Here is a 26,610-nt window from a genome sequence, read left to right as displayed (position 1 = left end):
TCTAACCCTAGAACATTCTATCGCGCCTCCCAAAATGGTCTGTCTTCCCAACTCCAAAAACCCCTCTTTCCTTCCCCCTCCCTAGCCATAATACAAGCACAACGTCTCCCTAGCCATAATACATTCCAAAGAACTCAAGGTTAACACACACAGTTTACTTGCTGACAGAGCATCAAGAGAAGAAATGGAAAACACGAGCTGTTTTCAAATATGACAAAGAAATGGAAGAAGTACAACTTAAATTCGGATATATGTAAATATCTGCCTCCGACAATACCAACTGTAAGCCACTACTTTTTTCCTGCTCTTTGCACGCAGCGGCTTAGAAAACGGTGCGGCTAATTAATGGATTTTTCAGTCATAATGCAAAACGGTTTAAAAAAACCAAAACAAAAACGAGCATATACACTTAATAGGTGTAGTATTGTTTGTGCTATGCCGCCACCTTTTGGAAGAGTTTACTCACTGGAGGTACAAGTGTCTTCAAGCCATCAATAGCGTTTCTACTCGAATGGATTCTTCATTAATCACTCTAAGCAACGCTTGTAAGTTTTACAATATAACTACAACATTTCTTACTTACTAAACTGTCCCATGTGTGATGTCCTTAGGAGTGTTTTCATCTATTTTGTATGTGCTATGGTAATGTAATAAAGCTGGAGTCATTAGCGTTAGCTAATATGCTAACACGTTTACAAGTGTTAGCAGTTTCAACAGTCCACTCATTTGAGCAGTAAAACGCTGGACACCATCTTTGTTTTCTACCTGTCAACTGTCAGTTTAGCATCTTTGTTTTCTACCTGTCAACTGTCAGTTTAGCATCTTTGTTTTCTACCTGTCAACTTCCAGTTTAGCATCTTTGTTTTCTACCTGTCAACTGCCAGTTTAGCATCTTTGTTTTCTACCTGTCAACTGTCAGTTTAGCATCTTTGTTTTCAACCTGTCAACTGTCAGTTTAGCATCTTTGTTTTCTACCTGTCAACTGTCAGTTTAGCATCTTTGTTTTCTACCTGTCAACTGCCAGTTTAGCATCTTTGTTTTCTACCTGTCAACTGTCAGTTTAGCATCTTTGTTTTCTACCTGTCAACTGTCAGTTTAGCATCTTTGTTTTCTACCTGTCAACTGTCAGTTTAGGCTGCTCGCCGGCTCCTCATCACCACTTCAAGATGGCGGCCCAATATATGCTAACATACAATCAAAGCAGGAAGTGGTCTACCAAATACAAACAAACACACAAAGATGTGATGTTTGCGTCAAAAGGCCACTTTTAAATACAATCAGCCAAAAAGTTGCATGGTCATCAAGCAGATCTTTTTCCAAAAAAGACAATAGTGTAGATTATGGCTTTGGGGAGAAAACAAATGTGATTCAGAATGGTCAGGGATGCCTTCGCCCACGATGGGTCAACAGAGGAATGTTTTGTTGCAGACAAGACTTGACATTCTGCAGTAGCAGCCAGAAAGAGAGAGAGTGTGGCGTCTCTTTCAAACAAAGACTGCTCTGACCATACCTCAAACTACTTGCAGTCTTCAACATCAACAGGGGGGACTCAACGTTATTTTTATCTTGAATATACACATCAAGCAAGATTTCCTTCCTTTAAGTCGCAGCAACACCCTCCAATCACCAAGATGTGTAATTATCCAACTATAGAGCCAGGCGCATGATAGATATCATCTAATCACAGTGTGTGTGTGTGTGTGTGTGTGTGTGTGTGTGTGTGTGGTGGTCACCTCCTCCTGTGATGCATAGTGGGGGTCCTCTGGGTACACCGACCAGTAGCAGTAGTCGAAACAAAACTCCAGAAGTTTCTCCCTGGAGTCCAAGGTGTGGTCTGTGCGTCCGTCCAGCTTGATAAGGAGAAGCACCAGAAGGGAAGAGAAAAGGTGAGACTGTGCAACCACAATACAGGTAAAAGCCAGTAAATTAGAATATTTTGAAAAACTTGATTTATTTCAGTAATTGCATTCAAAAGGTGTAACTTGTACATTATATTTATTCATTGCACACAGACTGATGCATTCAAATGTTTATTTCATTTAATTTTGATGATTTGAAGTGGCAACAAATGAAAATCCAAAATTCCGTGTGTCACAAAATTAGAATATTACTTAAGGCTAATACAAAAAAGGGATTTTTTTAGAAATGTTGGCCAACTGAAAAGTATGAAAATGAAAAATATGAGCATGTACAATACTCAATACTTGGATTGGAGCTCCTTTTGCCTCAATTACTGCGTTAATGCGGCGTGGCATGGAGTCGATGAGTTTCTGGCACTGCTCAGGTGTTATGAGAGCCCAGGTTGCTCTGATAGTGGCCTTCAACTCTTCTGCGCTTTTGGGTCTGGCATTCTGCATCTTCCTTTTCACAATACCCCACAGATTTTCTATGGGGCTAAGGTCAGGGGAGTTGGCGGGCCAATTTAGAAGAGAAATACCATGGTCCGTAAACCAGGCACGGGTAGATTTTGCGCTGTGTGCAGGCGCCAAGTCCTGTTGGAACTTGAAATCTCCATCTCCATAGAGCAGGTCAGCAGCAGGAAGCATGAAGTGCTCTAAAACTTGCTGGTAGACGGCTGCGTTGACCCTGGATCTCAGGAAACAGAGTGGACCGACACCAGCAGATGACACGGCACCCCAAACCATCACCCAACCATGCAAATTTTGCATTTCCTTTGGAAATCGAGGTCCCAGAGTCTGGAGGAAGACAGGAGAGGCACAGGATCCACGTTGCCTGAAGTCTAGTGTAAAGTTTCCACCATCAGTGATGGTTTGGGGTGCCATGTCATCTGCTGGTGTCGGTCCACTCTGTTTCCTGAGATCCAGGGTCAACGCAGCCGTCTACCAGCAAGTTTTAGAGCACTTCATGCTTCCTGCTGCTGACCTGCTCTATGGAGATGGAGATTTCAAGTTCCAACAGGACTTGGCGCCTGCACACAGCGCAAAATCTACCCGTGCCTGGTTTACGGACCATGGTATTTCTGTTCTAAATTGGCCCGCCAACTCCCCTGACCTTAGCCCCATAGAAAATCTGTGGGGTATTGTGAAAAGGAAGATGCAGAATGGCAGACCCAAAAACGCAGAAGAGTTGAAGGCCACTATCAGAGCAACCTGGGCTCTCATAACACCTGAGCAGTGCCAGAAACTCATCGACTCCATGCCACGCCGCATTAACGCAGTAATTGAGGCAAAAGGAGCTCCTACCAAGTATTGAGTATTGTACATGCTCATATTTTTCATTTTCATACTTTTCAGTTGGCCAACATTTCTAAAAATCCCTTTTTTGTATTAGCCTTAAGTAATATTCTAATTTTGTGACACACGGAATTTTGGATTTTCATTTGTTGCCACTTCAAATCATCAAAATTAAATGAAATAAACATTTGAATGCATCAGTCTGTGTGCAATGAATAAATATAATGTACAAGTTACACCTTTTGAATGCAATTACTGAAATAAATCAAGTTTTTCAAAATATTCTAATTTACTGGCTTTTACCTGTATAAGAGAAGAGAAAAGGTGAGACTGTGCAACCACAACAAGATGGAGAGCCCACTTTATGTTTGCGTTAGAACTTGTGGTGTGGAAAGGCCAGCATGTGTTTTCCATTCATTAGCTCGCTCGTGCCTCGGTGCACACGACACCTTTCTGCTTACTGCTGAGGAATTGTGCACGGCCATGGAAAGACTGCACAGCAGCTGAGCATCATGGGAAAGTCATTTAATAGTCCTGCACGGTGCACGCACACTAACAAAATAATACGTTGCTAATTTCACACTCATTCCAAAATGATGTTTTATAAAGTGTTACTAAATAACTGCATCACAAACAAAAAAGGCACTAGGTAACTTTAATAATAATAATAATAATAGATTTTATTTGTAAAAAGCACTTTACATTGAGTAAACAACCTCAAAGTGCTACAGTGTATTAAAAAAAATTTAAAAAAATAAAAAAAAATAAAAAATAAAAACTAGAACAGCAAAATAGCTAAAACTAGTATGCATATATCTATATCTATATAAAAAGGCTTTTTTTTTTCTAAAAAAGAAGGGTTTTTAAGCCTTTATTAAAAGCATCCACAGTCTGTGGTGCCCTCAGGTGGTCAGGGAGAGCGTTCCACAGACTGGGAGCGGCGGAGATTGGAGGAGGTTAGCCTGTCCGGAGCGGCGGTGTCGTGTGGAGGATTTGGGGGTGAGTAGGTCTACAACTTTTACATGTGGATCGATACAGTACCAATTCCCAGTACTTGGGGATCGATACCGGTACTCGTAACAATTAAATCTATATTTTTTGATGCAACATTAACAGTGCTGTTCAATTGTTATATTTTATTTTCTTACACTTCTCAGTCATTTCAGTTTGATGTATTGCTGTCGTCGGGAACTCATAGAGAAGTTTCTTCAGCGCAAAAATTATGACTTAAGTGGTATTTTCATTTGTACTTCAAATTTATAAAAAAAACAAAAAACATTGTCATTATTAATTAAAGTTAAAGTAGTAATGATTGTCACACCCACACACTAGATGTGGTGAAATGTATTCTCTGCATTTGACCCATCACCCTTGATCACAACCCTGGGAGGTGAGGGGAGCAGTGGGCAGCAGCGGTGGCCGCGCCCGGGAATAATTTTTTGGTGATTTAACCCCCAATTCCAACCCTTGATGCTGAGTGCCAAGCAGGGAGGTAATGGCTCCCATTTTTATAGTCTTTGGTATGACTCGGCCGGGGGTTTGAACTCACAACCTACCCATCTCAGGGCGGACACTAACCACGAGGACACTGAGTAGGTCATTTAGTTTATGTAAGGAGGCAAGGAAGGAAGGACAGCAGGAAGGAAGGCAAGAAGGCAGGAAGGAAGTAAGAAAGAAAAAATGAAGGAAGGCAAGAAAGAAGGAAGAAAGAAAGGTGTTATATTTGAGGTCAATACTAACCTTGACATTTTGTATCCTCACAAACTTGTTGTCCTCCACATGAAGTGCTACTCTTCCTCCATCACTACTTTCCCTTGGACACACAACACATCTTATGTTAGCATACTGAAAGACATGTTAGCATGCTAAATAACATGTTAGCATGCTGAAAGACATGTTAGCATACGGAAAGACAGTTGTGCTCATAAGTTGACATACCCTGGGAGAATTGATGACTTCTTGGCCATTCTTCAGAGAATATGAATGATAACACAAAAACCTTTCTTCCACTCATGATTAATGGTTGTGTGAAGCTATTTATTGGCAAACAACTGTGTTTATCCATCCATCCATCTTCTTCCGCTTATCCGAGGTCGGGTCGCGGGGGCAGCAGCCTAAGCAGGGAAGCCCAGACTTCCCTCTCCCCAGCCACTTCGTCCAGCTCCTCCCGGGGGATCCCGAGGCGTTCCCAGGCCAGCCGGGAGAGATAGTCTTCCCAGCGTGTCCTGGGTCTTCCTCGTGGCCTCCTACCGGTCGGACGTGCCCTAAACACCTCCCTAGGGAGGCGTTCGGGTGGCATCCTGACCAGATGCCCGAACCACCTCATCTGGCTCCTCTCGATGCGGAGGAGCAGCGGCTTTACTTTGAGCTCCCCCCGGATGACAGAGCTTCTCACCCTATCTCTAAGGGAGAGCCCCGCCACCCGGCGGAGGAAACTCATTTCGGCCGCTTGTACCCGTGATCTTGTCCTTCAGGTCATGACCCAAAGCTCATGACCATAGGTGAGGATGGGAACGTAGATCGACCGGTAAATCGAGAGCTTTGCCTTCCGGCTCAGCTCCTTCTTCACCACAACGGATCGATACAGCGTCCGCATTACTGAAGACGCCGCACCGATCCACCTGTCGATCTCACGATCCACTCTTCCCTCACTCGTGAACAAGACTCCGAGGTACTTGAACTCCTCCACTTGGGGCAAGATCTCCTCCCCAACCTGGAGATGGCACTCCACCCTTTTCCGGGGGCGAGAACCATGGACTCGGACTTGGAGGTGCTGATTCTCATCCCAGTCGCTTCACACTTGGCTGCGAACCGATCCAGTGAGAGCTGAAGATCCTGGCCAGATGAAGCCATCAGGACCACATCATCTGCAAAAAGCAGAGACCTAATCCTGCAGCCACCAAACCAGATCCCCTCAACGCCTTGACTGCACCTAGAAATTCTGTCCATAAAAGTTCAGAACAGAATGGGTGACAAAGGGCAGCCTTGGCGCAGTCCAACCCTCACTGGAAACGTGTCCGACTTACTGCCGGCAATGCGGACCAAGCTTTGGCACTGATCATACAGGGAGCGGACTGCCACAATCAGACAGTCCGATACCCCATACTCTCTGAGCACTCCCCACAGGACTTCCCGAGGGACACGGTCGAATGCCTTCTCCAAGTCCACAAAACACATGTAGACTGGTTGGGCAAACTCCCATGCACCCTCAAGGACCCTGCCGAGAGTATAGAGCTGGTCCACAGTTCCACGACCAGGACGAAAACCACACTGTTCCTCCTGAATCCGAGGTTCGACTATCCGGCGTAGCCTCCTCTCCAGTACACCTGAATAGACCTTACCGGGAAGGCTGAGGAGTGTGTGTGGGGGGGGGGTATTTATTTTATTTATATATCTTTGTTTTCTACCTGTCAACTGCCAGTTTAGCATCTTTGTTTTCTACCTGTCAACCGTCAGTTTAGCATCTTTGTTTTCTACCTGTCAACTGTCAGTTTAGCATCTTTGTTTTCTACCTGTCAACTGCCAGTTTAGCATCTTTGTTTTCTACCTGTCAACCGTCAGTTTAGCATCTTTGTTTTCTACCTGTCAACTGTCAGTTTAGCATCTTTGTTTTCTACCTGTCAACTGTCAGTTTAGCATCTTTGTTTTCTACCTGTCAACTGTCAGTTTAGCATCTTTGTTTTCTACCTGTCAACTGTCAGTTTAGCATCTTTGTTTTCTACCTGTCAACTGTCAGTTTAGCATCTTTGTTTTCTACCTGTCAACTGTCAGTTTAGCATCTTTGTTTTCTACCTGTCAACTGTCAGTTTAGCATCTTTGTTTTCTACCTGTCAACTGCCAGTGTAGCATCTTTGTTTTCTACCTGTCAACTGCCAGTTTAGCATCTTTGTTTTCTACCTGTCAACTGTCAGTTTAGCATCTTTGTTTTCTACCTGTCAACTGTCAGTTTAGCATCTTTGTTTTCTACCTGTCAACTGTCAGTTTAGCATCTTTGTTTTCTACCTGTCAACTGTCAGTTTAGGCTGCTCGCCGGCTCCTCATCACCACTTCATATATATATATATATATATATATATATATATATATATATATATATATATATATATATATATGTATATATATATATATATATATATATATGTATATATATATATATATAAATAAAATAAATACTTGACTTTCAGTGAATTGTAGCTATAAATATACTCCTCAGAATTTAAACACTACTGATTGGCATTCTCAATTCATTGGATATCTTTTTATACCCCTTTCCTGTTTTATGCAGTTCAATGACCTTTAAAGTATTTATATATATATATATATATATATATATATATAACTGCGCTAAAGGAATGTCAAAAAAACAGTCAAATAGGTCAGTCAAACTTTAATAATATATTAAAACCAGCGTGATGTGGGCGCGCACGGAGTCGTATATCAACATGGACGGAGCTGCGTGAAAAAAGCCACCCGGCCTCTTCGCGTAAACTTAAACTTACCTTAACCACTCGCTCATCTTTTCTTCATCCATCCCTTCGAGTTAGCTTTTATGATGACGCCGGCTGGAAAGGTCTCTTTTGGCAAGGTCTTCCTTTTGAATATCACCATGGGTGGAAGTTTCTGGCCATTAGCATGGCAAGCTAGAACCACAGTGAAGGATGACTTCTCATTCCCTGTGGTGCGAATATTCACCGTACGTGCTCCCGTTGTATCCACAGTGCGGTTCACAGGAATATCAAAAGTCAGTGGAACCTCGTCCATGTTGATAATGTTCTCTGGCCGGATCTTTTTTTCAGCTATCTTGTTTTTACAATATGCACGGAAAGTAGCCAGCTTTTCTTGAAAGTCTTTAGGCAGTTGCTGTGAAATAGTAGTCCGTGTGCGGATGGAGAGATTGCGTCTTTTCATGAACCGGATCCCTGTCGCTTAGTAGGAGCCATTTTGTGGTCTTTACAGATGTAAACACACAAAGGAAATGAAACGTACGGTAATATCCGCGCCCTTCTTCTTCTTCTACGCGGGCGGGTGGTTGCTTACAGTAGAAGAAGAAGCGCTTCCTGTTCTATGGGGGCGGGTGCTTACCTTGGCGGTTGCTTGCGTAGAAGAAGAAGCACTTCCTCTTCTACGGGGAAAAAAGATGGCGGCTGTTTACCGTAGTTGCGAGACCGAAACTTTATGAAAATGAATCTTAATATTAATCCATATATAAAGCGCACCGGGTTATAAGGCGCACTGTCAGCTTTTGAGAAAATTTGTGGTTTTTAAGTGCGCCTTATAGTGCGGAAAATACGGTAATCAAATGTATATGCTTTCTGATCTCTCTCTCTATGTCCACTACTTGCTGTACATATCCTACCAAGTCACACCTACACTGTTTCAATGCCCATTTCTCTGATGATGCAATTGACTCTTGAACGCATCATAATTAAATTATCCCCTCAACTCCCCACAAAATGGATTAACTCGCTGGAATAAAAAAGACAATATAACATACATCCATAAACGTGGACGCATGTGAAAAAGTGCAATATATCTATCTGTACAGTAATCTATTTATTTATTTATTTATATATATTTTATATATATATATTTATTATTTATATATGCAGAACACAATATAGAATGTGAGCTATAACAAGATAATGCTTACATTTAGCATTTGTTTTCTAAATGCTTACAAAAAGTGGGACCCCAAAAATGTACTGCGGGACCTCATTTTTTATGACTTGATGGGGACCCTGGGACCCCATTTTGAACATTCCAACACTGAAAGTAGAGTTTAAAGAGCTTCGAGGACAACAACGTGTTTTGGAATGAAGTAATGAAATAAAAGTTGAAAGAGTGCTAGTTAGTTAGCATCATGCTAACGTCTTACCTCGCGCTCAGTGGACGCACTCGTACCGCCACTTTGATGTTTGCCATGCCGCCCTCTCGCGCCTCTTCACGGCCGCAAAGTTGTCAGGAAAGAAGCCGGGTGAAGTAGTCCAAACAAAGCGGCCTGACCGTCACCTTCCACCATGGTTGTTCCCACCAGCGTAAAAGTGAGGCGCGTTCAAGCCATGTCTGGTTGAACAGAGCGACTCCACACAAAAGTCAGAGCCGAGAAGTGAAGCTTCCTGCTGGGCTGCCACAGGACAGAAGGGCGGGGTGATGCTGGAGCAAGACTCCGCCCACAACGGCGGGAGACTCCGCCCACTAATTGTGTTTTGGTTTTTTGGGGGCGAGGGTGAAAGTATCCACATCTCACAACTAAGTATTTTATTTAGATTATATTCTGCACTCATCCAATACACTAAACCTAAAAGCCAGCTCATTATTTTTTAAATTAATTAATTTTATTATTTCCTCTGTGTTTTTAAAATGTTGATTTCTATTTACTGTTTTAATTGGTTTTACCCTTTAAAATCCTTTTTAATCATATTTATTTTATATGTATTTATTTTTTGTTTTTATTCAGTCATTGGTGGAGCTCAGGATAATATTTTAATATTGTTGTGCAGCACTTTGGAAACATTTTGTTGTTTAAATGTGCTATATAAATAAAGTGGATTGGATTTCATATTGTTTTATCTAAATTCATTTGTATTTTTTCTAATTATTTTTTAATTTATTTAGTTTATAACATTGCTGCATGGAGACTCCACCCACTAGTTTTCTTTCCATTTTTGGGGCAAAAGTATCCAAATCTCACAACTAATTATTTTATTTAGATTATAGTCTGCACTCCTAAGCTACTTCATCAAATACACTAAACTTAAAAGCCAAAAGCCAGCTCATTATTTTTGTAATTAATTAATTTTATTATTTTATATTGTTTTGTTTAAATTAATTTGTATTAGTTCTAATTATTTTTCATTCATATTCATTTATAACATTGCTGCATGAAGACTCCGCCCACAATGGTGGAGACTCCACCCACTAGTTTTTTGGCCATTTTTGGGGCAAAAGTATCCAAATCTCACAACTAAGTATTTTATTTAGATTATAGTCTGCACTCCTGAGCTATTTCATCGAATACACGAAACTTAAAAACCAAACGCCAGCTCATTAGTTTTTTAAATTAATTTATTTTATTATTTTATATTGTTTTGTTTAAGTTAATTTGTATTGGTTCTAATTATTTTTCATTCGTATTCATTTATTTAGTTTATAACATTGCTGCATGAAGACTCCGCCCACAACGGTGGAGACTCCACCCACTAGTTTTTTGGCCATTTTTGGGGCAAAAGTATCCATATCTCACAAATAAGTATTTTATTTAGATTATAGTCTGCACTCCTAAGCTATTTCATCGAATACACTAAACTTAAAAGCCAAAACCAGCTCATTAGTTGTTTTTTTAAATAATTTTATTATTATTTTTATATTGTTTTGTTTAAATTAATTTGTATTAGTTCTAACTATTTTTCATTCATATTCATTTATAACATTGCTGCATGAAGACTCCGCCCACTATTATTTTGTCAATTTTTGGGGCAAAAGTATCCATATCTCACAAGTAAGTTTTTTATTTAGATTATAGTCTGCACTCCTAAACTATTTCATCAAATTCACTAAACTTAAAAACCAAAAGCCAGCTCATTGTTTTGTTTTTATTATTTTATATTGTTTTGTTTAAATTAATTTGTATTAGTTCTAATTATTTTTCATTCATATTCATTTATAACATTGCTGCATGAAGACTCCGCCCACAATGGTGGAGACTCCACCCACTAGGTTTTTGTCAATTTTTGGGGCAAAAGTATTCATATCCCACAAGTAAGTTTTTTATTTAGATTATAGTCTGCACTCCTAAACTATTTCAACAAATTCACTAAACTTGAAAACCAAAAGCCAGCTCATTGTTTTTTTTAATTAATTTATTTTATTATTTTATATTGTTTTGTTTAAATTAATTTGTATTAGTTCTAATTATTTTTCATTCATATTCATTTATAACATTGCTGCATGAAGACTCCGCCCACACTGGTGGAGACTCCACCCACTATTATTTTGTCCATTTTTGGGGCAAAAGTATCCATATCTCACAAGTATTTTATTTAGATTATAGTCTGCACTCCTAAACTATTTCATCAAATTCACTAAACTTAAAAACCAAAAGCCAACGCATTGTTTTTTTTAATTAATTAATTTTATTATTTTATATTGTTTTGTTTAAATTAATTTGTATGAGTTCTAATTATTTTTCATTCATATTCATTTATTTAGTTTATAACATTGCTGCATGAAGACTCCGCCCACTATTATTTTGTCCATTTTTGGGGCAAAAGTATCCATATCTCACAAGTAAGTATTTTATTTAGATTATAGTCTGCACTCCTAAGCTATTTCATCGAATACACTAAACTTAAAAGCCAAAACCAGCTCATTAGTTGTTTTTTTAATTAATTAATTTTATTATTTTATATTGTTTTGTTTAAATTAATTTGTATTAGTTCTAATTATTTTTCATTCATATTCATTTATTTAGTTTATAACATTGCTGCATGAAGACTCCGCCCACTATTATTTTGTCCATTTTTGGGGCAAAAGTATCCATATCTCACAAGTATTTTATTTAGATTATAGTCTGCACTCCTAAACTATTTCATCAAATTCACTAAACTTAAAAACCAAAAGCCAGCTCATTGTTTTGTTTTTATTATTTTGTATTTTTTTGTTTAAATTAATTTGTATTAGTTCTAATTATTTTTCATTCATATTCATTTATAACATTGCTGCATGAAGACTCCGCCCACTATTATTTTGTCAATTTTTGGGGCAAAAGTATCCAAATCTCACAACTAATTATTTTATTTAGATTATAGTCTGCACTCCTAAACTATTTCATCGAATACACTAAACTTAAAAGCCAAAACCAGCTCATTAGTTGTTTTTTTAATTAATTAATTGTATTATTTTATATTGTTTTGTTTAAATTAATGTGTATTAGTTCTAATTATTTTTCAATCATATTCATTTATAACATTGCTGCATGAAGACTCCGCCCACAATGGTGGAGACTCCACCCACTATTATTTTGTCAATTTTTGGGGCAAAAGTATCCATATCTCACAAGTAAGTTTTTTATCTAGATTATAGTCTGCACTCCTAAACTATTTCATCAAATTCACTACACTTAAAAACCAAAAGCCAGCTCATTGTTTTGTTTTTTTAAATTTATTTTATATTGTTTTGTTTAAATTAATTTGTATTAGTTCTAATTATTTTTCATTCATATTCATTTATAACATTGCTGCATGAAGACTCCGCCCACAATGGTGGAGACTCCACCCACTAGTTTTTTGTCCATTTTGGGGGCAAAAGTATCCAAATCTCACAAATAAGTATTTTATTTAGATTATAGTCCGCACTCCTAAGCTATTTCATCGAATACACTAAACTTAAAAGCCAAAAGCCAGCTCATTAGTTTTTTAATTAATTAATTTTATTATTATTTTTATATTGTTTTGTTTAAATTAATTTGTATTAGTTCTAACTATTTTTCATTCATATTCATTTATAACATTGCTGCATGAAGACTCCGCCCACTATTATTTTGTCAATTTTGGGGGCAAAAGTATCCATATCTCACAAGTATTTTATTTAGATTATAGTCTGCACTCCTAAACTATTTCATCAAATTCACTAAACTTAAAAACCAAAAACCAGCTCATTGTTTTGTTTTTATTAATTTATTTTATATTGTTTTGTTTAAATTAATTTGTATTAGTTCTAATTATTTTTCTTTTTTTGTCAATTTTTGGGGCAAAAGTATTCATATCTCACAAGTAAGTTTTTTATCTAGATTATAGTCTGCACTCCTAAACTATTTCATCAAATTCACTAAACTTAAAAACGAAAAGCCAGCTCATTGTTTTGTTTTTATTAATTTATTTTATATTGTTTTGTTTAAATTAATTTGTATTAGTTCTAATTATTTTTCATTCATATTCATTTATAACATTGCTGCATGAAGACTCCGCCCACAATGGTGGAGACTCCACCCACTAGTTTTTTGTCCATTTTGGGGGCAAAAGTATCCAAATCTCACAAATAAGTATTTTATTTAGATTATAATCTGCACTCCTAAGCTATTTCATCGAATACACTAAACTTAAAAGCCAAACGCCAGCTCATTAGTTTTATTTATTTATTTATTTTATTATTTTATATTGTTTTGTTTAAGTTAATTTGTGTTAGTTCTAATTATTTTTCAATCATATTCATTTATAACATTGCTGCATGAAGACTCCGCCCACACTGGTGGAGACTCCACCCACTATTATTTTGTCCATTTTGGGGGCAAAAGTATCCATATCTCACAAGTAAGTATTTTATTTAGATTATAGTCTGCACTCCTAAACTATTTCATCAAATTCACTAAACTTAAAAACCAAAAGCCAGCTCATTGTTTTGTTTTTATTAATGTATTTTATATTGTTTTGTTTAAATTAATTTGTATTAGTTCTAATTATTTTTCATTCATATTCATTTATAACATTGCTGCATGAAGACTCCGCCCACAATGGTGGAGACTCCACCCACTAGTTTTTTGTCCATTTTGGGGGCAAAAGTATCCCAATCCCACAAATAAGTATTTTATTTAGATTATAGTCTGCACTCCTAAGCTATTTCATCGAATACACTAAACTTAAAAGCCAAAAGCCAGCTCATTAGTTTTTTAATTAATTAATTTTATTATTATTTTTATATTGTTTTGTTTAAATTAATTTGTATTAGTTCTAATTATTTTTCAATTATATTCATTTATTTAGTTTATAACGTTGCTGCATGAAGACTCCGCCCACAATGGTGGAGACTCCACCCACTAGTTTTTTGGCCATTTTTGGGGCAAAAGTATCCAAATCTCACAAATAAGTATTTTATTTAGATTATAGTCTGCACTCCTAAACTATTTCATCGAATACACTAAACTTAAAAGCCAAATTAAGCTCATTATTTTTCAATTAATTTATTTTATATTGTTTTATCTAAATTCATTTGTATTTTTTCTAATTATTTTTAATTTATATGCATTTATTTAGTTTATAACATTGCTGCATGGAGACTCCACCCACTAGTTTTCTTTCCATTTTTGGGGCAAAAGTATCCAAATCTCACAACTAATTATTTTATTTAGATTATAGTCTGCACTCCTAAACTATTTCACCAAATTCACTAAACTTAAAAACCAAAAGCCAGCTCATTGTTTTGTTTTTATTAATTTATTTTATATTGTTTTGTATAAATTAATTTGTATTAGTTCTAATTATTTTTCATTCATATTAATTTATAACATTGCTGCATGAAGACTCCGCCCACAACGGTGGAGACTCCACCCACTAGGTTTTTGTCCATTTTGGGGGCAAAAGTATCCAAATCTCACAAATAAGTATTTTATTTAGATTATAGTCTGCACTCCTAAGCTATTTCATCGAATACACTAAACTTAAAAGCCAAAAACCAGCTCATTATTTTTTTTTAAATTAATTAATTTTATTATTTTATTTTGTTTTGCTTAAATTAATTTGTATTAGTTCTAATTATTTTTCATTCATATTCATTTATAACATTGCTGCATGAAGACTCCGCCCACAATGGTGGAGACTCCACCCACTATTATTTTGTCCATTTTGGGGGCAAAAGTATCCAAATCTCACAAATAAGTATTTTATTTAGATTATAGTCTGCACTCCTAAGCTATTTCATCGAATACACTAAACTTAAAAGCCAAAACCAGCTCATTAGTTGTTTTTTTAATTAATTAATGTTATTATTTTATATTGTTTTGTTTAAATTAATTTGTATTAGTTCTAATTATTTTTCATTCATATTCATTTATTTAGTTTATAACATTGCTGCATGAAGACTCCGCCCACTATTATTTTGTCCATTTTTGGGGCAAAAGTATTCATATCTCACAAGTAAGTATTTTATTTAGATTATAGTCTGCACTCCTAAACTATTTCATCAAATTCACTAAACTTAAAAACCAAAAGCCAGCTCATTGTTTTGTTTTTATTAATTTATCTTATATTGTTTTGTTTAAATTAATTTGTATTAGTTCTAACTATTTTTCATTCATATTCATTTATTTAGTTTATAACATTGCTGCATGAAGACTCCGCCCACAATGGTGGAGACTCCACCCACTAGTTTTTTGTCCAATTTGGGGGCAAAAGTATCCAAATCTCACAAATAAGTATTTTATTTAGATTATAGTCTGCACTCCTAAACTATTTCATCAAATTCACTACACTTAAAAACCAAAAGCCAGCTCATTGTTTTGTTTTTTTAAATTTATTTTATATTGTTTTGTTTAAATTAATTTGTATTAGTTCTAATTATTTTTCATTCATATTCATTTATAACATTGCTGCATGAAGACTCCGCCCACAATGGTGGAGACTCCACCCACTAGTTTTTTGTCCAATTTGGGGGCAAAAGTATCCAAATCTCACAAATAAGTATTTTATTTAGATTATAGTCCGCACTCCTAAGCTATTTCATCGAATACACTAAACTTAAAAGCCAAAAGCCAGCTCATTAGTTTTTTAATTAATTAATTTTATTATTATTTTTATATTGTTTTGTTTAAATTAATTTGTATTAGTTCTAACTATTTTTCATTCATATTCATTTATAACATTGCTGCATGAAGACTCCGCCCACTATTATTTTGTCAATTTTTGGGGCAAAAGTATCCATATCTCACAAGTAAGTATTTTATTTAGATTATAGTCTGCACTCCTAAACTATTTCATCAAATTCACTAAACTTAAAAACCAAAAACCAGCTCATTGTTTTGTTTTTATTAATTTATTTTATATTGTTTTGTTTAAATTAATTTGTATTAGTTCTAATTATTTTTCTTTTTTTGTCAATTTTTGGGGCAAAAGTATTCATATCTCACAAGTAAGTTTTTTATCTAGATTATAGTCTGCACTCCTAAACTATTTCATCAAATTCACTAAACTTAAAAACGAAAAGCCAGCTCATTGTTTTGTTTTTATTAATTTATTTTATATTGTTTTGTTTAAATTAATTTGTATTAGTTCTAATTATTTTTCATTCATATTCATTTATAACATTGCTGCATGAAGACTCCGCCCACAATGGTGGAGACTCCACCCACTAGTTTTTTGTCCATTTTGGGGGCAAAAGTATCCAAATCTCACAAATAAGTATTTTATTTAGATTATAATCTGCACTCCTAAGCTATTTCATCGAATACACTAAACTTAAAAGCCAAACGCCAGCTCATTAGTTTTATTTATTTATTTATTTTATTATTTTATATTGTTTTGTTTAAGTTAATTTGTGTTAGTTCTAATTATTTTTCAATCATATTCATTTATAACATTGCTGCATGAAGACTCCGCCCACACTGGTGGAGACTCCACCCACTATTATTTTGTCCATTTTTGGGGCAAAAACATCCATATCTCACAAATAAGTATTTTATTTAGATTATAGTCTGCACTCCTAAACTATTTCATCAAATTCACTAAACTTAAAAACCAAAAGCCAGCTCATTGTTTTGTTTTTATTAATGTATTTTATATTGTTTTGTTTAAATTAATTTGTATTAGTTCTAATTATTTTTCATTCATATTCATTTATAACATTGCTGCATGAAGACTCCGCCCACAATGGTGGAGACTCCACCCACTAGTTTTTTGTCCATTTTGGGGGCAAAAGTATCCCAATCCCACAAATAAGTATTTTATTTAGATTATAGTCTGCACTCCTAAGCTATTTCATCGAATACACTAAACTTAAAAGCCAAAAGCCAGCTCATTAGTTTTTTAATTAATTAATTTTATTATTATTTTTATATTGTTTTGTTTAAATTAATTTGTATTAGTTCTAATTATTTTTCAATTATATTCATTTATTTAGTTTATAACGTTGCTGCATGAAGACTCCGCCCACAATGGTGGAGACTCCACCCACTAGTTTTTTGGCCATTTTTGGGGCAAAAGTATCCAAATCTCACAAATAAGTATTTTATTTAGATTATAGTCTGCACTCCTAAACTATTTCATCGAATACACTAAACTTAAAAGCCAAATTAAGCTCATTATTTTTCAATTAATTTATTTTATATTGTTTTATCTAAATTCATTTGTATTTTTTCTAATTATTTTTAATTTATATGCATTTATTTAGTTTATAACATTGCTGCATGGAGACTCCACCCACTAGTTTTCTTTCCATTTTTGGGGCAAAAGTATCCAAATCTCACAACTAATTATTTTATTTAGATTATAGTCTGCACTCCTAAACTATTTCACCAAATTCACTAAACTTAAAAACCAAAAGCCAGCTCATTGTTTTGTTTTTATTAATTTATTTTATATTGTTTTGTATAAATTAATTTGTATTAGTTCTAATTATTTTTCATTCATATTAATTTATAACATTGCTGCATGAAGACTCCGCCCACAACGGTGGAGACTCCACCCACTAGGTTTTTGTCCATTTTGGGGGCAAAAGTATCCAAATCTCACAAATAAGTATTTTATTTAGATTATAGTCTGCACTCCTAAGCTATTTCATCGAATACACTAAACTTAAAAGCCAAAAACCAGCTCATTATTTTTTTTTAAATTAATTAATTTTATTATTTTATTTTGTTTTGCTTAAATTAATTTGTATTAGTTCTAATTATTTTTCATTCATATTCATTTATAACATTGCTGCATGAAGACTCCGCCCACAATGGTGGAGACTCCACCCACTATTATTTTGTCCATTTTGGGGGCAAAAGTATCCAAATCTCACAAATAAGTATTTTATTTAGATTATAGTCTGCACTCCTAAGCTATTTCATCGAATACACTAAACTTAAAAGCCAAAACCAGCTCATTAGTTGTTTTTTTAATTAATTAATGTTATTATTTTATATTGTTTTGTTTAAATTAATTTGTATTAGTTCTAATTATTTTTCATTCATATTCATTTATTTAGTTTATAACATTGCTGCATGAAGACTCCGCCCACTATTATTTTGTCCATTTTTGGGGCAAAAGTATCCATATCTCACAAGTAAGTATTTTATTTAGATTATAGTCTGCACTCCTAAACTATTTCATCAAATTCACTAAACTTAAAAACCAAAAGCCAGCTCATTGTTTTGTTTTTATTAATTTATCTTATATTGTTTTGTTTAAATTAATTTGTATTAGTTCTAACTATTTTTCATTCATATTCATTTATTTAGTTTATAACATTGCTGCATGAAGACTCCGCCCACAATGGTGGAGACTCCACCCACTAGTTTTTTGTCCAATTTGGGGGCAAAAGTATCCAAATCTCACAAATAAGTATTTTATTTAGATTATAGTCTGCACTCCTAAACTATTTCATCAAATTCACTAAACTTGAAAACCAAAAGCCAGCTCATTGTTTTTTTTATTAATTTATTTTATTATTTTATATTGTTTTGTTTAAATTAATTTGTATTAGTTCTAATTATTTTTCAATCATATTCATTTATAACATTGCTGCATGAAGACTCCGCCCACAATGGTGGAGACTCCACCCACTATTATTTTGTCAATTTTTGGGGCAAAAGTATCCATATCTCACAAGTAAGTTTTTTATCTAGATTATAGTCTGCACTCCTAAACTATTTCATCAAATTCACTACACTTAAAAACCAAAAGCCAGCTCATTGTTTTGTTTTTATTATTTTGTATTTTTTTGTTTAAATTAATTTGTATTAGTTCTAATTATTTTTCATTCATATTCATTTATAACATTGCTGCATGAAGACTCCGCCCACTATTATTTTGTCAATTTTTGGGGCAAAAGTATCCAAATCTCACAACTAATTATTTTATTTAGATTATAGTCTGCACTCCTAAACTATTTCATCGAATACACTAAACTTAAAAGCCAAAACCAGCTCATTAGTTGTTTTTTTAATTAATTAATTGTATTATTTTATATTGTTTTGTTTAAATTAATGTGTATTAGTTCTAATTATTTTTCAATCATATTCATTTATAACATTGCTGCATGAAGACTCCGCCCACAATGGTGGAGACTCCACCCACTATTATTTTGTCAATTTTTGGGGCAAAAGTATCCATATCTCACAAGTAAGTTTTTTATCTAGATTATAGTCTGCACTCCTAAACTATTTCATCGAATACACTACACTTAAAAACCAAAAGCCAGCTCATTGTTTTGTTTTTTTAAATTTATTTTATATTGTTTTGTTTAAATTAATTTGTATTAGTTCTAATTATTTTTCATTCATATTCATTTATAACATTGCTGCATGAAGACTCCGCCCACAATGGTGGAGACTCCACCCACTATTATTTTGTCAATTTTTGGGGCAAAAGTATCCATATCTCACAAGTAAGTTTTTTATCTAGATTATAGTCTGCACTCCTAAACTATTTCATCGAATACACTACACTTAAAAACCAAAAGCCAGCTCATTGTTTTGTTTTTTTAAATTTATTTTATATTGTTTTGTTTAAATTAATTTGTATTAGTTCTAATTATTTTTCATTCATATTCATTTATAACATTGCTGCATGAAGACTCCGCCCACAATGGTGGAGACTCCACCCACTAGTTTTTTGTCCATTTTGGGGGCAAAAGTATCCCAATCTCACAAATAAGTATTTTATTTAGATTATAGTCCGCACTCCTAAGCTATTTCATCGAATACACTAAACTTAAAAGCCAAAAGCCAGCTCATTAGTTTTTTAATTAATTAATTTTATTATTATTTTTATATTGTTTTGTTTAAATTAATTTGTATTAGTTCTAACTATTTTTCATTCATATTCATTTATAACATTGCTGCATGAAGACTCCGCCCACTATTATTTTGTCAATTTTTGGGGCAAAAGTATCCATATCTCACAAGTAAGTATTTTATTTAGATTATAGTCTGCACTCCTAAACTATTTCATCAAATTCACTAAACTTAAAAACCAAAAACCAGCTCATTGTTTTGTTTTTATTAATTTATTTTATATTGTTTTGTTTAAATTAATTTGTATTAGTTCTAATTATTTTTCTTTTTTTGTCAATTTTTGGGGCAAAAGTATTCATATCTCACAAGTAAGTATTTTATTTAGATTATAGTCTGCACTCCTAAACTATTTCATCAAATTCACTAAACTTAAAAACGAAAAGCCAGCTCATTGTTTTGTTTTTATTAATTTATTTTATATTGTTTTGTTTAAATTAATTTGTATTAGTTCTAATTATTTTTCATTCATATTCATTTATAACATTGCTGCATGAAGACTCCGCCCACAATGGTGGAGACTCCACCCACTAGGTTTTTGTCCATTTTGGGGGCAAAAGTATCCAAATCTCACAAATAAGTATTTTATTTAGATTATAGTCTGCACTCCTAAGCTATTTCATCGAATACACTAAACTTAAAAGCCAAACGCCAGCTCATTAGTTTTATTTATTTATTTATTTTATTATTTTATATTGTTTTGTTTAAGTTAATTTGTGTTAGTTCTAATTATTTTTCAATCATATTCATTTATTTAGTTTATAACATTGCTGCATGAAGACTCCGCCCACAATGGTGGAGACTCCACCCACTATTATTTTGTCCATTTTTGGGGCAAAAACATCCATATCTCACAAGTAAGTATTTTATTTAGATTATAGTCTGCACTCCTAAACTATTTCATCAAATTCACTAAACTTAAAAACCAAAAGCCAGCTCATTGTTTTGTTTTTATTAATGTATTTTATATTGTTTTGTTTAAATTAATTTGTATTAGTTCTAATTATTTTTCATTCATATTCATTTATAACATTGCTGCATGAAGACTCCGCCCACACTGGTGGAGACTCCACCCACTAGTTTTTTGTCCATTTTGGGGGCAAAAGTATCCCAATCCCACAAATAAGTATTTTATTTAGATTATAGTCTGCACTCCTAAGCTATTTCATCGAATACACTAAACTTAAAAGCCAAAAGCCAGCTCATTAGTTTTTTAATTAATTAATTTTATTATTATTTTTATATTGTTTTGTTTAAATTAATTTGTATTAGTTCTAATTATTTTTCAATTATATTCATTTATTTAGTTTATAACGTTGCTGCATGAAGACTCCGCCCACAATGGTGGAGACTCCACCCACTAGTTTTTTGGCCATTTTTGGGGCAAAAGTATCCAAATCTCACAAATAAGTATTTTATTTAGATTATAGTCTGCACTCCTAAACTATTTCATCGAATACACTAAACTTAAAAGCCAAATTAAGCTCATTATTTTTCAATTAATTTATTTTATATTGTTTTATCTAAATTCATTTGTATTTTTTCTAATTATTTTTAATTTATTTAGTTTATAACATTGCTGCATGGAGACTCCACCCACTAGTTTTCTTTCCATTTTTGGGGCAAAAGTATCCAAATCTCACAACTAATTATTTTATTTAGATTATAGTCTGCACTCCTAAACTATTTCACCAAATTCACTAAACTTAAAAACCAAAAGCCAGCTCATTGTTTTGTTTTTATTAATTTATTTTATATTGTTTTGTATAAATTAATTTGTATTAGTTCTAATTATTTTTCATTCATATTAATTTATAACATTGCTGCATGAAGACTCCGTCCACAACGGTGGAGACTCCACCCACTAGGTTTTTGTCCATTTTGGGGGCAAAAGTATCCAAATCTCACAAATAAGTATTTTATTTAGATTATAGTCTGCACTCCTAAGCTATTTCATCGAATACACTAAACTTAAAAGCCAAAAACCAGCTCATTATTTTTTTTTAAATTAATTAATTTTATTATTTTATTTTGTTTTGCTTAAATTAATTTGTATTAGTTCTAATTATTTTTCATTCATATTCATTTATAACATTGCTGCATGAAGACTCCGCCCACAATGGTGGAGACTCCACCCACTAGTTTTTTGTCCATTTTGGGGGCAAAAGTATCCAAATCTCACAAGTAAGTATTTTATTTAGATTATAGTCTGCACTCCTAAACTATTTCATCGAATACACTAAACTTAAAAGCCAAAAGCCAGCTCATTAGTTTTTTTAATTAATTTATTTTATTATTTTATATTGTTTTGTTTAAATTAATTTGTATTAGTTGTAATTATTTTTCATTCATATTCATTTATTTAGTTTATAACATTGCTGCATGAAGACTCCGCCCACTATTATTTTGTCCATTTTTGGGGCAAAAGTATCCATATCTCACAAGTAAGTATTTTATTTAGATTATAGTCTGCACTCCTAAGCTATTTCATCGAATACACTAAACTTAAAAGCCAAAACCAGCTCATTAGTTGTTTTTTTAATTTATTTATTTAATTATTTTATATTGTTTTGTTTAAATTAATTTGTATTAGTTCTAATTATTTTTCATTCATATTCATTTATAACATTGCTGCATGAAGACTCCGCCCACAATGGTGGAGACTCCACCCACTAGGTTTTTGTCCATTTTGGGGGCAAAAGTATCCAAATCTCACAAGTAAGTATTTTATTTAGATTATAGTCTGCACTCCTAAACTATTTCATCGAATACACTAAACTTAAAAACCAAAAGCCAGCTCATTAGTTTTTTTAATTAATTAATTTTATTATTTTATATTGTTTTGTTTAAGTTAATTTGTACTAGTTCTAATTATTTTTCATTCATATTCATTTATAACATTGCTGCATGAAGACTCCGCCCACAATGGTGGAGACTCCACCCACTAGGTTTTTGTCCATTTTGGGGGCAAAAGTATCCAAATCTCACAAGTAAGTATTTTATTTAGATTATAGTCTGCACTCCTAAACTATTTCATCAAATTCACTAAACTTAAAAACCAAAAGCCAGCTCATTGTTTTTATTTTTTTTATTTATTATTTTATATTGTTTTGTTTAAATTAATTTGTATTAGTTCTAATTATTTTTCATTCATATTCATTTATTTAGTTTATAACATTGCTGCATGAAGACTCCACCCACTATTATTTTGTCCATTTTTGGGGCAAAAGTATCCATATCTCACAAGTAAGTATTTTATTTAGATTATAGTCTGCACTCCTAAACTATTTCATCGAATACACTAAACTTAAAAACCAAAAGCCAGCTCATTGTTTTTTTTTTAATTTATTTATTTTATTATTTTATATTGTTTTGTTTAAATCAATTTGTATTAGTTCTAATTATTTTTCATTCATATTCATTTATAACATTGCTGCATGAAGACTCCGCCCACAATGGTGGAGACTCCACCCACTAGTTTTTTGTCCATTTTTGGGGCAAAAGTATCCATATCTCACAAATAAGTATTTTATTTAGATTATATAGTCTGCACTCCTAAACTATTTCATCAAATTCACTAAACTTAAAAGCCAAAAGCCAGCTCATTAGTTTTTTTAATTAATTAATTTTATTATTTTATATTGTTTTGTTTAAATTAATTTGTATTAGTTGTAATTATTTTTCATTCATATTCATTTATAACATTGCTGCATGAAGACTCCGCCCACTATTATTTTGTCCATTTTTGGGGCAAAAGTATCCAAATCTCACAAATAAGTATTTTATTTAGATTATAGTCTGCACTCCTAAGCTATTTCATCGAATACACTAAACTTAAAAGCCAAAACCAGCTCATTAGTTGTTTTTTTAATTTATTTATTTAATTATTTTATATTGTTTTGTTTAAATTAATTTGTATTAGTTCTAATTATTTTTCATTCATATTCATTTATAACATTGCTGCATGAAGACTCCGCCCACAATGGTGGAGACTCCACCCACTAGGTTTTTGTCCATTTTGGGGGCAAAAGTATCCAAATCTCACAAGTAAGTATTTTATTTAGATTATAGTCTGCACTCCTAAACTATTTCATCAAATTCACTAAACTTAAAAACCAAAAGCCAGCTCATTGTTTTTATTTTTTTTATTTATTATTTTATATTGTTTTGTTTAAATTAATTTGTATTAGTTCTAATTATTTTTCATTCATATTCATTTATTTAGTTTATAACATTGCTGCATGAAGACTCCGCCCACAATGGTGGAGACTCCACCCACTATTATTTTGTCCATTTTTGGGGCAAAAGTATCCATATCTCACAAGTAAGTATTTTATTTAGATTATAGTCTGCACTCCTAAACTATTTCATCGAATACACTAAACTTAAAAACCAAAAGCCAGCTCATTGGTTTTTTTTTTATTTATTTATTTTATTATTTTATATTGTTTTGTTTAAATCAATTTGTATTAGTTCTAATTATTTTTCATTCATATTCATTTATAACATTGCTGCATGAAGACTCCGCCCACAATGGTGGAGACTCCACCCACTAGTTTTTGGTCCATTTTGGGGGCAAAAGTATCCAAATCTCACAACTAATTATTTTATTTAGATTATAGTCTGCACTCCTAAACTATTTCATCGAATACACTAAACTTAAAAGCCAAAAGCCAGCTCATTAGTTTTTTTAATTAATTTATTTTATCATTTTATATTGTTTTGTTTAAGTTAATTTGTATTAGTTCTAATTATTTTTCATTCATATTCATTTATAACATTGCTGCATGAAGACTCCGCCCACTATTATTTTGTCCATTTTTGGGGCAAAAGTATCCATATCTCACAAGTAAGTATTTTATTTAGATTATAGTCTGCACTCCTAAACTATTTCATCAAATTCACTAAACTTGAAAACCAAAAGCCAGCTCATTGTTTTTTTTTATTAATTTATTGTATTATTTTATATTGTTTTGTTTAAATTAATTTGTATTAGTTCTAATTATTTTTCATTCATATTCATTTATAACATTGCTGCATGAAGACTCCGCCCACAATGGTGGAGACTCCACCCACTAGTTTTTTGTCCATTTTGGGGGCAAAAGTATCCAAATCTCACAAATAAGTATTTTATTTAGATTATAGTCTGCACTCCTAAACTATTTCATCGAATACACTAAACTTAAAAGCCAAAAACCAGCTCATTAGTTTTTTTAAATTAATTTATTTTATTATTTTATATTGTTTTGTTTAAATTAGTTTGTATTAGTTCTAATTATTTTTCAATCATATTCATTTATTTAGTTTATAACATTGCTGCATGAAGACTCCGCCCACAATGGTGGAGACTCCACCCACTAGTTTTTTGGCCATTTTTGGGGCAAAAGTATCCAAATCTCACAACTAATTATTTTATTTAGATTATAGTCTGCACTCCTAAGCTATTTCATCGAATACACTAAACTTAAAAGCCAAAAGCCAGCTCATTAGTTTTTTAATCAATTTATTTTATTATTATTTTTATATTGTTTTGTTTAAATTAATTTGTATTAGTTCTATTTTTCATTCATATTCATTTATAACATTGCTGCATGAAGACTCCGCCCACTATTATTTTGTCAATTTTTGGGGCAAAAGTATTCATATCTCACAAGTAAGTTTTTTATTTAGATTATAGTCTGCACTCCTAAACTATTTCATCAAATTCACTAAACTTAAAAACCAAAAGCCAGCTCATTGTTTTGTTTTTATTAATTTATTTTATATTGTTTTGTTTAAATTAATTTGTATTAGTTCTAATTATTTTTCATTCATATTCATTTATAACATTGCTGCATGAAGACTCCGCCCACAATGGTGGAGACTCCACCCACTACTTTTTTGTCCATTTTGAGGGCAAAAGTATCCAAATCTCACAAATAAGTATTTTATTTAGATTATAGTCTGCACTCCTAAGCTATTTCATCGAATACACTAAACTTAAAAACCAAAAGCCAGTTCATTGTTTTTTTTTATTAATTTGTTTTATTATTTTATATTGTTTTGTTTAAATTAATTTGTATTAGTTCTAATTATTTTTCATTCATATTCATTTATAACATTGCTGCATGAAGACTCCACCCACAATGGTGGAGACTCCACCCACTAGTTTTTTGGCCATTTTTGGGGCAAAAGTATCCAAATCTCACAAGTATTTTATTTAGATTATAGTCTGCACTCCTAAGATATTTCATCGAATACACTAAACTTAAAAGCCAAATTAAGCTCATTATTTTTCAATTAATTTATTTTATATTGTTTTATCTAAATTAATTTGTATTTGTCCTAATTATCTTTCATTTATAACATTGCTGCTAATTGATATTTGTTTTTATTCATAATGTATAGCTTGCTTTTATTTAAAAAAAAAAAAAGTCTATATTTTTTTGACAATTAATAATGAGCATTATTTTGTTGATTTTAATCAAAGTGAACTAGACCCCAAGGTACTTGAACTCCTCCACTTTTTAAATCCATTTTATTTGTATAATTTTGTTATTGTTACATTTCAATGTTTATGTTTTACTTAACTGAATTTATATTTTCCCATTATCTTTTAAAAGCATTTTTTTTATTTTATTTGTAAGAATGCTGCGAGTTAATGCTTGCTTTTAT

General features: G+C 32.8%; 2 protein-coding genes across 4 annotated transcripts in view; both read right to left on the bottom strand.

The window, feature by feature from the left end:
- stard9 (StAR-related lipid transfer (START) domain containing 9) overlaps positions 1-9,291 on the bottom strand; it is a 160,536-nt gene extending 151,245 nt beyond the window's left edge. For all 3 annotated transcript variants that reach the window (XM_061969195.1, XM_061969197.1, XM_061969196.1), the window contains exons 1-3: positions 9,070-9,291; positions 4,935-5,007; positions 1,734-1,850 (exon numbers count right to left, since the gene is read on the bottom strand). In XM_061969195.1, coding sequence (XP_061825179.1) covers positions 1,734-1,850; positions 4,935-5,007; positions 9,070-9,116 — 237 coding nt within the window. In that variant the 5' untranslated portion in view covers positions 9,117-9,291. The remainder of the gene's footprint in view (positions 1-1,733; positions 1,851-4,934; positions 5,008-9,069) is intronic.
- ttbk2a (tau tubulin kinase 2a) overlaps positions 1-26,610 on the bottom strand; it is a 331,495-nt gene that overhangs the window by 53,289 nt on the left and 251,596 nt on the right. The window lies entirely within an intron of this gene.

This window comes from Nerophis lumbriciformis, linkage group LG08 (genome assembly GCF_033978685.3).
Source record: "Nerophis lumbriciformis linkage group LG08, RoL_Nlum_v2.1, whole genome shotgun sequence".
In the NCBI taxonomy this organism is placed as follows: Eukaryota; Metazoa; Chordata; class Actinopteri; order Syngnathiformes; family Syngnathidae; genus Nerophis; species Nerophis lumbriciformis.
The sequence above is the reverse complement of the archived record's forward strand: the minus strand, read 5'-3'. Positions and strand labels throughout refer to the sequence as shown.